The 12852-nt window shown below is 35.4% G+C and overlaps 1 protein-coding gene across 9 annotated transcripts in view; it reads left to right on the forward strand.

The window, feature by feature from the left end:
• PHC3 (polyhomeotic homolog 3) overlaps window positions 1-12852 on the forward strand; it is a 77865-nt gene that overhangs the window by 16388 nt on the left and 48625 nt on the right. For 7 of the 9 annotated variants that reach the window (XR_006818111.1, XR_006818112.1, XM_046003863.1 and 4 more), the window contains exons 5-6: window positions 5664-5822; window positions 7801-7899. The exons of 1 other annotated variant lie outside the window; for it this stretch is intronic. Coding sequence is in view for 6 of the 8 variants with exons in the window: in XM_046003863.1 (XP_045859819.1) it covers window positions 5664-5822; window positions 7801-7899 (258 nt within the window). In the remaining 2 variants the exon portion in view is untranslated. The remainder of the gene's footprint in view (window positions 1-5663; window positions 5823-7800; window positions 7900-12852) is intronic. One more of the 9 variants, XM_046003865.1, reaches the window with a different exon arrangement.

Below are 12852 nucleotides of genomic sequence, written 5' to 3' on the forward strand. Positions count from 1 at the left end.
TAAAACTGTAGCCTGAATATTTGTATGGTCATGAGCAGCTTTAGTGCATTCTTGTGAAATATTCCAATAGTACAGAAAAAGTGAAAAAGTGTTAAGTCCCCTTCAACCCTCTTGAAGTCCTCTTCAGTCCTTCTGACTTCTCAGTTTGCTGGTTATCCCTCCATATCTTTACCTATGTATTATGGACATATATAGCATAAAGAAATGTGTGTGTATGTGTTAACATGCTTTTTTTTTTAATACACTGGAAACACAATATTCTGCATTTTGTTTTTTACACCCAACAGTCTTCAGCTCTTTCTGTATTAGCACACAAAGGTCAATCTCTCTCACTCAAGCTGTTGCATAGTGTTGCATGGTATGGATGCACTTTATTTTACATAACCATCCCCGTTGCTGAATGCTGTATTTCCAGTATTTTAATTGTTTCAGCATTGCAACTTTTTTAAGATGTCAAAATCTGAAAGCAAATGGGAAGTTATAAGGTTTCTTGTTTTGCTGTTGTGTGTGGGTTTTTTTTTTTTTTTTAAGATTTTATTTATTTCTCAGAGGGAGAGAGAGAGGGAAAGCACAGTAGAGGGAACAGCAGGCAGAGGGAGAAGTAGGCTACCCACTGAGCAAGGAGTCTGATGTGGGACTTGATCCCAGCACCCTGGGATCATGACCTGAGCCCAAGACAGATGCCTAACTGACTGAGCCACCCAGGAGTCCCTGCTGTTGTGTTTATACCGTGTATTGCAAATGGTGGAAATAATGGTTTTCTATAATAAGTAGGATTCACTTTTTATTTCATATTAATAGTGAGAAAGTATAGTCTCTTAAAGGAAATCCTTCATGGGTAGATATTATTTGAAAGTTTAACATAGCATTTTATATTTCTAGATACTTAAATTACTCATATACAAATCCCCACTGAATAATGAGGCAAGAAAATGTATACACTGCTTTAAAGTGGTAAAAACAGGGGCGCCTGGGTAGTGCAGTGGGTTAAAGCCTCTGCCTCGGCTCAGGTCAGGATCCCAGGGTCCTGGGATCGAGCCCCGCATCAGGCTGTCTGCTCCACGGAGAGCCTGTTTCCTCCTCTCTCTCTGCCTGCCTCTCTGCTTACTTGTGATCTCTGTCTGTCAAATAAGTAAATAAAATCTTTAAAAAAAAAAAAGGTGGTAAAAACAATGTACTAAAGTAAACATTAAAAAAAAGGAAAATAGCATTTCTTCTCTGATTCTGAAGTTAATACCTACACAGAAAAGACAAAGAAGATTAAAAAAAATAAACATTATCCTAACTTAGACCCCTAGTAGGCATTATTCACCTTTACAATTTGGTGCTTATTCTTCCAGAGTGGTATGTCTATGCCTGTATATCTATATGAGATTTGATAATATACAGTTTTATGAGTATGCATTATTGTGTGTATATACATTTGCTTTTCTCTCAACATGTTTTTCATGTATGATACGTGTGTATACATGAACACATATTTATATAATTACGTAAATGGGATTGTACAGGATATGTTATTCCATAGTTTTTTTCATTCAGCAGTGGGTTATAAAGATATTTTCATGTCGTTGAATTATACAGGTTTACATTATCCTTTTAATGTCTGTGTACTATGTTTCTGTAGATATACCTGATTGATTTTGATCAGTCAAATGGCAGCAATGGTTTTCAAATGAGCTTTGGTTCTAGGGAGTACTCTGAGCCAAAAACCCTACATAATACATAACCTCGTGCTGGAGGGACAGCAAGATGTGATTGTGAGTTAAACAGCTTTTCTTTGTAGGCATGGTTTTCTCTGGTGACTCTTGGAATTAGTGCTTCCAACTGGGAAGAGAGCTTCCAGTAATAAGGGCTCAAAGGGTGAGTTCCTTCAGGGAGTGTGGGGTTTCAGGTATGAAGTGACAGGATTGGCCAACGCTTTAAAGTGAAAAGGAGTTAGGAATGTTGGGATGGAATTGACAGAGAATATAATGCAAATGATTTGAGGCCTTTTGCTCAGGTCAGCAGAGCAAAGCAGAAAGTAGAGGAGAGCTTTATCAGTTGTGGAATAGAAGGGAAGGTTTTTTTGTTTTTGTTTTTGTTTTAAATTTAGGCCAGTTGTGGAGGTGGACTTCTTGCAGAGATATAATTGCCTTCATGGGTTGGGCATTTGTGAGTTAGACTCTGCCTGAAATGTTACTTGTTATGTGGAACTTAAAATAAACATGATACTGGTTTTTTGATCTCACAACTTAGACAAATGGAAATGCAGGTGGTTAGGAAGTTACTATTTGGTTTTCTTACTTCCTTTTTTCTTTTTTAAGAAAAAGAAAAGCATTCTGTTCATACTGTGTGTTCTGCTTCCTTAAAGAGCACTCTCAGGCATTTTAGCTACTAGCCAGTCATTTTTTAGAAAGATTTTTGTTGTGTTTCTGTTTAAAGACTGTGTGGTCTATCCTGACTACGGTTCATTCCTTCTTTCTCTCCCTTCCTTCTCTTTTCCTTCCACTGTCTGGAAAAAAGTGCCATGGCACTATTATTGCAGTGACCCAAATTTACAAGCTATCAGGGTGTAGGAAACCACTCTGAATGCCAAAATGCATGAGTCAGAAAACCTGGGTCCAGTTTTACCCTGCTAAGTGACTGAATCTTTTTAGTAAGGCTTTATCCAAAATGTGCATTCATAGACCTGTAGGAAAATAGTGAGTTTTTGGAGGGCTTACAAATAACTTATTATGTAGCATATCAAAAATAGAGCTAAACTAATATCACCACATTTTCTCTGCATTTTTACTCTGTTTCGTTAGGGATGCTACTAAAAATTGTTTTTTTTTCTTCATTCACACTGATACTCTTTATGATGAGCTTATATATTACATTGAAACTATGAATTATGTCTTAAAATAACATGGTATTCATTAACTTAATAAACGTATTGAATGAAAGTACTTTTGTAGATATTGGGTATATGAAGATGAATAGTTCATAATCCCTACCCTTATAGAAATTATTGTTTAGAAGGGTGAGATAGAAGTATATGAATGATAACAAGCAAAAAGGAAGGGAAATAGTTCTGTGGGATGTAGGGATGCCTGAAAAGCTTATTAGAGCGGATGCTTTTCGAAAGAGGGTTGTTCACTAAGTACAGATGGGTTGGGACCTGAGACTAAGGGGATGCCCAGAGCAGTCCAGAGCATTGTTACTAGGACCACAGAGGTGTGGGACATTATGACATTACAAATAACTTCATATAGCTAATCTGAAAGGTGTGTATGGAGGAGTGGGAGGAGTGATGCTAGAATGTTATCCACATTTTTAAATGTTAATTAATTAAATCAGGGAAAGATTGGCAAGTAGAAGGAAACAAGATTACAGGCAGGGAAGTCAGTTTGCGGCTGTTGAAGTAATCTAGCTGGAAGTGCCATATGCCCAGACTCTCAAACTAAGTGATTAAAATGAAAACAAAGAAAGTAAAGGTGTATTAACAGTAAAATGTGACTGGCTTTGTATGTGTGGTAAAGGAGAAGGAAGAATCAGGATGACTTCCAGATATCTGTTATGTAGGATTTTAGTAGATGCCAGTGACTATTCGAGGAGAAGTTGGCTTAAGAAGGAATGAGTTTGGTGTTTGAACATGTTGAATATGAGTTGATAAGAGATATCCAGAAAGATGTGTTCTGTACGTATGTGGATCTGTAGCTCAGAATGAGTTTATAATTAAAGATTCAGAATCATCAGGTTTGAGTTTTTTGCAACTGTGGGAGCGTAGGAGTTAAAGAAGAAAAATGCTGGAGGTGAACATTTTGAGGTTGGGCCCGAAAGAGCTGGTAAGAAGTTTGAGAGGGAATGGTCTGGAAAGATCCATTGAATTTGTCAGATGGGTGGCGTTGGTGATTTTTGCTGATGTGACGTTAGTGGTGTGCTAGGAGCAAAAAGCATATTGCAGAATAATTCTATGTATTGTATTTGTTGCCTTTATGCACTGAATTACAGATTAAGTATAATGTATTTTATTAAAATTAATAATACTTTAAAGATACAGATAAGTTTTAGAGAATTAATTAACCAACTCGTGTACCCCCTAATAGTTTTTTCAGTTTTTAAAAAACTTTCAAATTTTTGAATAATTACAGGCTCATAGGAAGTTATGTAAAACCAGCACAGAGAGGTCCTCCAGTATGGCCTTCACTTAGCCTCCTCCAGGCACTTGTTCAGTTTACCAGATGTCTTACTTGTTCAGTTTACCAAATGTCCTGGACTGGTTTAAATGCTAATGTTTTGGGATGGGTTATGAAATTGTAGGTAGTATAGATTTGGATTGTGTACCCCCCACATGGTGCAAGCCTGGGGTTTTGATTCTCATAGGAGCCTTTCTCCTTCCATTGGGGGCAAGGCAGATGGCAGGCTTCCTTGCTGGTTCTTAGAGCGTGTGATTGGAGCTTTTCCTGTTCTCTTCTCATATACTGAGTACCCCTTTTAAAGATCTTGGCTCAAAATAGGGGTTTCACCTCTAGCTCTTTCCTGAAATAAACTCAAAATCAGGTCTTCTATCTTTAGATCAGCGTCCCCTGAGATTGCCTTGGTGCTGGGTGTCAGGTAGAGTTTCTTCCTTTCTGGAACCTGGGAACTCCCCCCCCCCCCTTTTTAGGAGTTCAGTTATGTTCTGGTATTTCATGTTGCTTTGGCATTTCAGTGAGTATATTTGGGCACATGGATGTATTAGGCTAGTCTACCTTGTTGCTTGAATCAAAAGCCTAAAAAACTATTTTATAACTTCTTATTCCTTAAATTGATTCTTTGTTCACAAAAAGTACTTGAGATCAGGTTATATTACTTATTAAAATTTATTTTTAAAATGGATAATGCATAAAAATTTTAAAAGACCCAAATAGAAAAAGGAAGCACAAAAAAAAAGAAAAAAAGGGTAATATATGCATGTGGTATGAAATTGGAAAAATAAAAAAGGGTATACATGTCTCCCTTTGCCCTTTACTTTCTTGTGAAGTTTGCCTTCAGAGATAAGACCCATTTATAAGGTTCTCATGTATCCTAAAGGTAGACCCTGAACTGGTTTTCTTTTTTCTAACAGCAGTTATAACTTTACAGTAGGGCTTATAATTTAATTTTGTAACCAGAATTCAGGATTTTTCCGTCTGTTTGACAAGTAGCAATTGTATTTTCTTTTTTGAGAGCTTTTGAGAGAGAACATTATACTAATTATATGTTACATGTATGTTTATATATATGTGAATGGATTATCTGTGTTTTAATTTTTGTTTGCCTGAGAAATCCCTCAAAATGTGACAGAATCTGACAAAATAGTATAAACTGTTGATTCAGATGTTTTAAGTTAGTATGTGGAATATTAAAATAGTAGAATATTAACCCTAATTTTTGATAGGTAGTGGAAATGATATTTTAAGATAGTGAAATCTTAGTGAATGAAACACCTTGAGGATATCCTTAAAAATTATCCTAATTACTACTGAGTACATACTGTTGTTTGCATATGTGCAAATAATTGCCCAAAGAAGTGAGGGAGGCTGTCATAGATGAAGCCCTCTCTTTTAGGTTCCTTAGCCATAGTTTATACCATTGATTGCCTAACTGCAGCTTGGTGAAATTCACTGGCATGGAAGCAAGAAATGGAAGCCTATGACCTAATATGTTTTCTTCCTTAGATCAACCTCTCCACTTCTCCTACACCTGCACAGTTAATAAGCCGTTCCCAGGCTTCCAGTTCTACCAGCGGCAGTATTACCCAACAGACTATGTTACTAGGGAGTACCTCCCCTACCCTAACGGCAAGCCAAGCTCAAATGTATCTCCGAGCTCAAATGGTAAGATATGAGCTACCAAATTTTTTCAGTGTTTAAGGACTTGAGAGAGATCGAAATGTTTCTTGATTTGATGCAATAAGAGGCATTTTTAATACTTAAGAAATGTTTAACAAATTTTTTTATATGTGTGTGCTTAGCTCTTACACATTTACGTCATGAAAAATTCTACTTTTAATTGGTAGGGCTTCTTGGTGTATCAAATAGCAACATTGGGAAGCTAACAGATTCTGTAACATGGAGTGACTGTTTTTTTAATACCGAATTTTATGGATTTCAAACTTTTTCACATCTTAACATCTCTGAAATTGAGGTGCATTTATAATTGATGGCATCTTACAGTTAAAATTAATGTTTGCAGTGATACATAGATATATATATATATGAAAAATCATTGTATATCTTTGACAACTTAAATTTGATGAAATAGTTAGCAATGTTAAAAAGTTGTGGTTAACTGTAAGTTAGAATTTATACCATGGGATCTTCTTAAATCTGGATTGGAGTTCCTGGTAATTTACCAGATAACTTTTAGCTTTGGTTATTCCCATCTTAAACTTAACAAAATATTTGTGTTCTTATGTTCACTTTGATCTTTTGTTAATACAGGAATGTTAATTTGGCTCTTCTGTATTTGAGTACCTACTGATTTCCTAGTTTACCTGTTGAGCTTCTTTAAAGCGTTGGTTAGCATTTACTTTGATGTCTGGTCTAGTATGTATTATATTCTTTTTTGTCCAGTGAACTAAATATATATCTGGATCCCCAGTTCTCCACTAAAATTACAAAGAAAGTTTTGCACCCACCTTTTATTTATAGATTATTCAGTGGACATTACCATACTTCGGGGTTTTTTTCCCCTAAGAGATCTTATTTAATTAATAATGTGCTTTTAAAATTAGGCTGAATCATTTGAAGTGACTACTTTTGACCTCTTTATAAAACTTACAGTTTCTTATGGTTCAAGCTAAATAGAACAAACATCTTCTCTTTTTTTTTAGTACTTTTAGTTGTTTGTTCTGGCATTTACCTTCTTGTGAAAGTTATACTTCGTTGTTTAATTCACTTAAATTTAGTATTATAAAGAACTGAAATTTAAAAGATCCTATAGTCAGTAATTTTAATTTAAACAGGAACAGTTTGAGGACCTGAATAACTCCTAATGCAATTTTAAAAGAGTATTTATACATTGTGTGAAACGACTATCATAATATACTAAGTTGGATTGGATAATCTCTGTGTGGATTGATAGTGCCTTTTTAAACTAATGGCATCCTGTTTTAATATTGAAAAATAACATTTGAAGAGACGGTGATAAGTAAATAAATCAAGTATGTCTTCCTTCCTTATTTATTTGATGTGAAGCTTTTTTGCAGGCCGTTTTGTTGTTGTATTTTGACATGTTGTGGCATTTACATTTGGAATGAATATTTCTTTATGACTAGTTTTAAAATCAAGAGCAATTTGGTTTGTATTGTAGATCCCATGTAGCTGAGTGAAATACTGTAGTATGGGGCATAGTTATCTTTTGTGATAAAGAAGACTGAAAAGACTCTTGTGTTTCTTTTCAGGTTTCTCACTGAAATTTATATTCAAGAGTGTTTGTCTATTAAAAATAACTTCATTTTAGAAATCCTGCCATAGTAGTTTCTGAGCTGGGAAAAGTTTGAGTAAATAATAGCTTATTTGGGGTAAAATTTGGTATGAGGATTTCATATTACCAAAATACATTTTCTTTTTGGAGCACTGATTTATTTTTCTACTCATCAGAATCACGAGCTGTTTCAAAATGTTTATGCTTTTTTTTTTAAGTTCTGTATTAGAAACTTTTCTTTGTCATGTAAAACCTTTTGCTTAGAGGACAGTCCTAAACTGCATTGTCTTTCTGTCACAAATTTCAGTCTCTCTTGCCTGCTATACATTGTGTGTGGGACACGTTCTTTTGTCTTAGGGTATTTTTTTGGTTTTTCTGTCTGTACAGCTGATTTTCACACCCGCTACCACTGTGGCTGCTGTACAGTCTGACATTCCTGTTGTCTCGTCGTCATCGTCATCTTCCTGTCAGTCTGCAGCTACTCAGGTGAGCTTGTCTGCTTCGTAATGTGGTACTTGAGGTCTGGATCTTCAGGTTAAAGATAAACATACATTGTGTTTAAGTTGCTGATGATTTCAGTGCTCTTTGTCCTACATTTTGGATTGGAATTTAATGAAATACTGTGAGAACTTCAAGAAGTTTTGGTTACATAGAAATTACGATTAAGCACAGATATTTAGGTTATTTGACATTAGTGAAAGTTAATGAGTTTTTGCTATAACATGGTATGTTTAGTTTTATTATAAAGCAGGCTTATTGTTCTTACTATGTGAGTTGTATTCTTTTGTGTAGATTCCTTTGCAAGCAGTTGTGTAATAACTAAGTGAAGATAGATTTTAAGTTTAAAAATGAATTGGGGAAATTCTTAACTTAAAAATGGAATAGAATATTATTTTGTTTGGTACTATGAAAAAAACCTTAATTTTCTCCTCACACCATTCACAAAAATGAGCTAGAAGTAACATATAGATTTAAAGGTAAAGCCTAAACTAAAACCTCTAGAAGAAGACATAAGGATTATTTTTACAGCTGTAGGGTACGCAAAGCTTTCTGACGAGATCGGGTGCATTCAGGATGGTATGGCCGTAGACTAGGCAAAGCTTTCTTAGGACACAAAAAGCACTAACCATAAAAGAAAATAATAACAAATCCAAATTTATCAAAATTAAAATCTTCAAAAAACATTGTTACAAAAGTGAAGAGGCAAGCCACAGACTGAGGGAAAATATTCATAATACGTATGTCTGACAAAAGAGTTGTAGCCAGAATATATAAAGTAATGCTTATAGCTCAGTAAGATCAGTAAAAAATGGGCCAAAGATTTAACATTTCACAAAGAAAGATATACAAAAGGCCAATAAGTGCATGAAAACATGTTCAACATCAATAATCCTTACATAAATTAAATTCAAAACCACAATGAATATCATTGCGCACTCACTAAAATGGTGGAAGTGAAGGAGACTTCATAATACTACATGTTGGTGAGAATTGGAGCAGCTGTAATTTCATAATATTCCTGGTGAGAGTGTAAAATGGTATCACAACTTTGGAAAACAGTTTGTTAGTTCCTGATAAAGTTAAACATATACTTCACATGTGACCTGGCAAATCTGCTTATAGTTTTTTATTCTGAGAGGTTTGGAAATGTATATATATATAAAGACATGTAAACGAATATTTGTAGCAACTGTATTCAGAATAGCTCCAAACTAGAAACAACCATTGCCTTTTAACTGGTAAATGGATAAACAAACTGGAATATTACTCAGAAATAAAAAAAGGACACACTCCTAATGCATCTCAAACATCGTAATAGCAAAAGAAGGCAGACACCAGAGAATATCTGCCATGTGTTTTTTTTTTTAAAGTTTTATTTATTTACTTGAGAGAGTGCATAAGCAGGAGGGGCAGAGGGAGAGCGAGAGAGAATCCCAAGCAGATTCTCCACATTGAGTGCAGAGCCTGAGCAGGGCTGGATCTCACAACCATGAGGTTATGACCTGAGCCGAAACCAACAGTCAGGCACTCAGCTAACTGCCCCCACCTGTGATTCTTTTCACTGAAATTCCAGAACAGGCACAGCTAATTTATAGTGAAAAAAATTGGTGGTAACTGGTTCAGGAGGTGGGAGAGATTGGGGACAGGCATGGGTGAACTTTTATGTGATGGAAATGTTCCATATTTTCATTAAGACGTTTGTATACCTTTTTGAACTGTTCGTTCATTTTGTTGTAAGTTATATCTCAGTAAAGTTGACTAAAATGAATTAAATTAAATAAATTTTATTTCTTAAAATGTACCCAGTGTGGGGCTTAAACTCACAACCCTGAGATCAAGAGTTGCATGCTTTACGGACTAAGCCAGCCAGGCGCCCTGAATAAATTTTAATTAAAACAATTGAGTAGGGGTGTCTGGGTGGCTCAGTGGGTTAAGCCTCTGCCTTCGGCTCAGGTCATGATCTCAGGGTCCTGGGATCGAGCCCTGCATTGGGCCCCCTGCTCAACAGGGAGCCTGCTTACCCCCTTCTCTCTGCCTGCCTCTCCACCTACTTGGGATCTCTCTCTCTCTCTCTCTGTGTGTCAAATAAATAAATAAACAATCTTAAAAAACAAACAGACATTAGAGTAGAAGGGGTGCCTGGGTGGTGTGGTTAGTTGAGCGTCTGACTCTTGGTTTTGGCTCGGGTCATGATCTCAGTGTCATGGAATTGAGCCCCTCTTCAGGCTCTGTGCTTGGCAGGGAGTCTGCTTGAGATTCTCTCTTCTTGTCCCACTGCTACTATCCCACACACACACTTTCTCAAATAAATCTTAAAAAAAAACAAAAAACACCAAAAACCCAGTTGAGTAGGATATTACTTTGTATGATACTATTTTGGTATTTTTTTCCGTAGCTAATGTTTTAGACTACAAACGGCAGAAATAGGTATAACTTACAGTCATCATTGGCTTTTTATTTTTAATTTAATCTCAGTTTTTTTTGGTAAAAGTTAAAAAAAATTAGTAGTATTCTTTGGTACTTTTCATAGAACCTCTTTATTATTTTATTGAATAATAAAGGCCAATTTTCAATCAGCATATAAAGATGGTGATCAGTTAAACTCAGGTTTCTCCTAACGTGCTTTGTGTCCATCCACAATTCCTTAACGTTTTTGTACTTTAGTTCCATATTTACAAAATGAGACCTTTATTACCTTTAAGATTCTTTGAACTCTAAACCTTTATGATATCTCTTTGTGGAGTGATTTGTTGAAGTAATGATCTTCCTGTTTTCTTTTGGTTTTATGAAACTCAATAAAGATAGACCATAATCAACTTTTGAGCATGTTAAATTTTATTTTTTACTTATTCTTGAGTTCCAACTAAGATTTTATTTAATTGATTTGCAAAATGCATACAATAAAACAAGATAAAATAAATTGAAAACATGCATGAAAAAAGCAGAAATCAAAATAGAAAAGTGGCATAGAGTTAGGAGTGAGGGTCCTCTTCAAGTTACACACATGAAATTCTTCATGGGTTTAATTTCAGCTCCCACTTCAATTATTTATTGGTTGTGTTAGCCAAGTTGTCAGACATCTTTATCATATATATTTATGTGTATATATATCTATACAGTCATATATACTTGTACGGTAAGTTGAAGAATGAATAGTAGATGTGTTTAGTGTCTAGAACATTATACGTACTCAGTACTTTTTTTTTGCAAAGGGGGGAATTGAAAGATTTGGGTTAAAATTCTGACTTCAGCAACTGCCAGCTTTGTCACTCACCCATTGGTTGATTTTGAACAAGGTCATAGTGTAGCATACTGTTACAAGTTTGGACTCTAGAACTAGACTCTCCTGGTTCAAGTACATGCTCTGTCACTTTTTCATTTTATAGCATTGACCTCTCCCCTCAGTTTCAACAATATAGAATAAATATAAAATGATTCACAGGGTTGTAGTGAGGATTAAATATGTTAATAATTGAAAAATAAGGGGCGCTTGGGGGGCAATCAGTTAAGCATCTTAAGTGATGCACAGGTGATGATTGATCTCAGGGTTCCTGAGATGAAGCCCTGTTTTAGGCTCCACGCTTAGCAGGGAGTCTGCTTGAGATTCTCTCTCCCTGTTCTCCCACCACACTCTTGCATGCACGTTCTCTCTCAAAAATAAATGAATACATCCTTAAAAAATAATTGAAAAATAGAACAGTATCTGATACTTAGCATTCACTAGATGTTAGTTGTTATTATTACCTATGCTGAGCCTCAAGTTTTCTTTTTCTAAAGTAAGCTCTACACCCAGTGTCTTGAATGCATGACCCTTGACATGAGGAGTCTGCATGCTCTAGTGACTGAGCCAGCCAGGTGCCCTGAGCGTCAGTTTCTTTTTTCTTTTCTTTTTTCTTTCTTTGGACATTCTAAAGCTTTCATTAAAGTATAATATACATCCAGAACATATATTAAGTGTTCAACAATCTGTACCAGAATATGCTTACATTCCAAGCACCCAGATTGAGAGGGAGAAACTTACCAGGATCCAGAGAGGCCTCCCTGATGGCTCATTTTGGTCCTGTCATTGCTGCCCCTCAAGGGTCACACTGTCCTGAACTTTGTTAGTTTTGCCTGTTTTTAAACTACATTTAAATGAAATTATGTTGGATATAATTTAAACCTCAGTTTCTTCACTGTGAGCTAGAATAGCTCAGACTTGTGAAAAGGTATAAATGAGACAATACTCAAAAGTATTTAGGATAGTGCCTGGCACATATCACAAGCCACTAATCACTATCTTTGTTATATATGATCTAAAGATAAGTCATGACTTCACTTCTTAGCTTTCAAGTAGCTAATAATGAAGAGAGAAAGGTAGCCATTTAAATGATTCACATTTCCAAGGTAAAATAAACCAGTTGTTAGAAAAACAACTAACATGCTCTCTAGAGAGTGCTCTAGAGTGTGTCATGTGGGTTCTCATGGAGAATACCTCTTAGAGTGTCTTTAGTAGTGCCTTTAATGTGAGCATAGTCAAAGTAATTTTATAAAAGTGGCTCTTTGGAGTCCAGTTTGATGTGATACAGGTATGCGGCTCTGTGATAATTTGACTTAATTCAAGGATAGACTTTGAGAAACTAAAGGAATGGATTGACCTTTAGGAATTTGTCTACAAATGTTTTTTTTTCTTTGCCGTGCTTTTGAAATGGCAGTAAATGAAGATGACAATACTTTGCGTATTCTAGTGGTAACTGTCCTCAAATTTGGGGCTGTTAGTTTTGAAAAAATTTGTGCTCCACTTTGTTAATTTTTAAACTTAATATGAAATTTTTAAAACAATGAATTTGTAATTGAGTGATGCCAAAGTTGACATTTTATTTTAATGCTCTTTTACAGAAGTCAGTATAACACTTAATTTTTTCTTAGTATTTAAATTCATTTGTAGCATACTGTCCA

Source organism: Meles meles, chromosome 4 (assembly GCF_922984935.1).
Source record: "Meles meles chromosome 4, mMelMel3.1 paternal haplotype, whole genome shotgun sequence".
NCBI lineage: Eukaryota > Metazoa > Chordata > Mammalia > Carnivora > Mustelidae > Meles > Meles meles.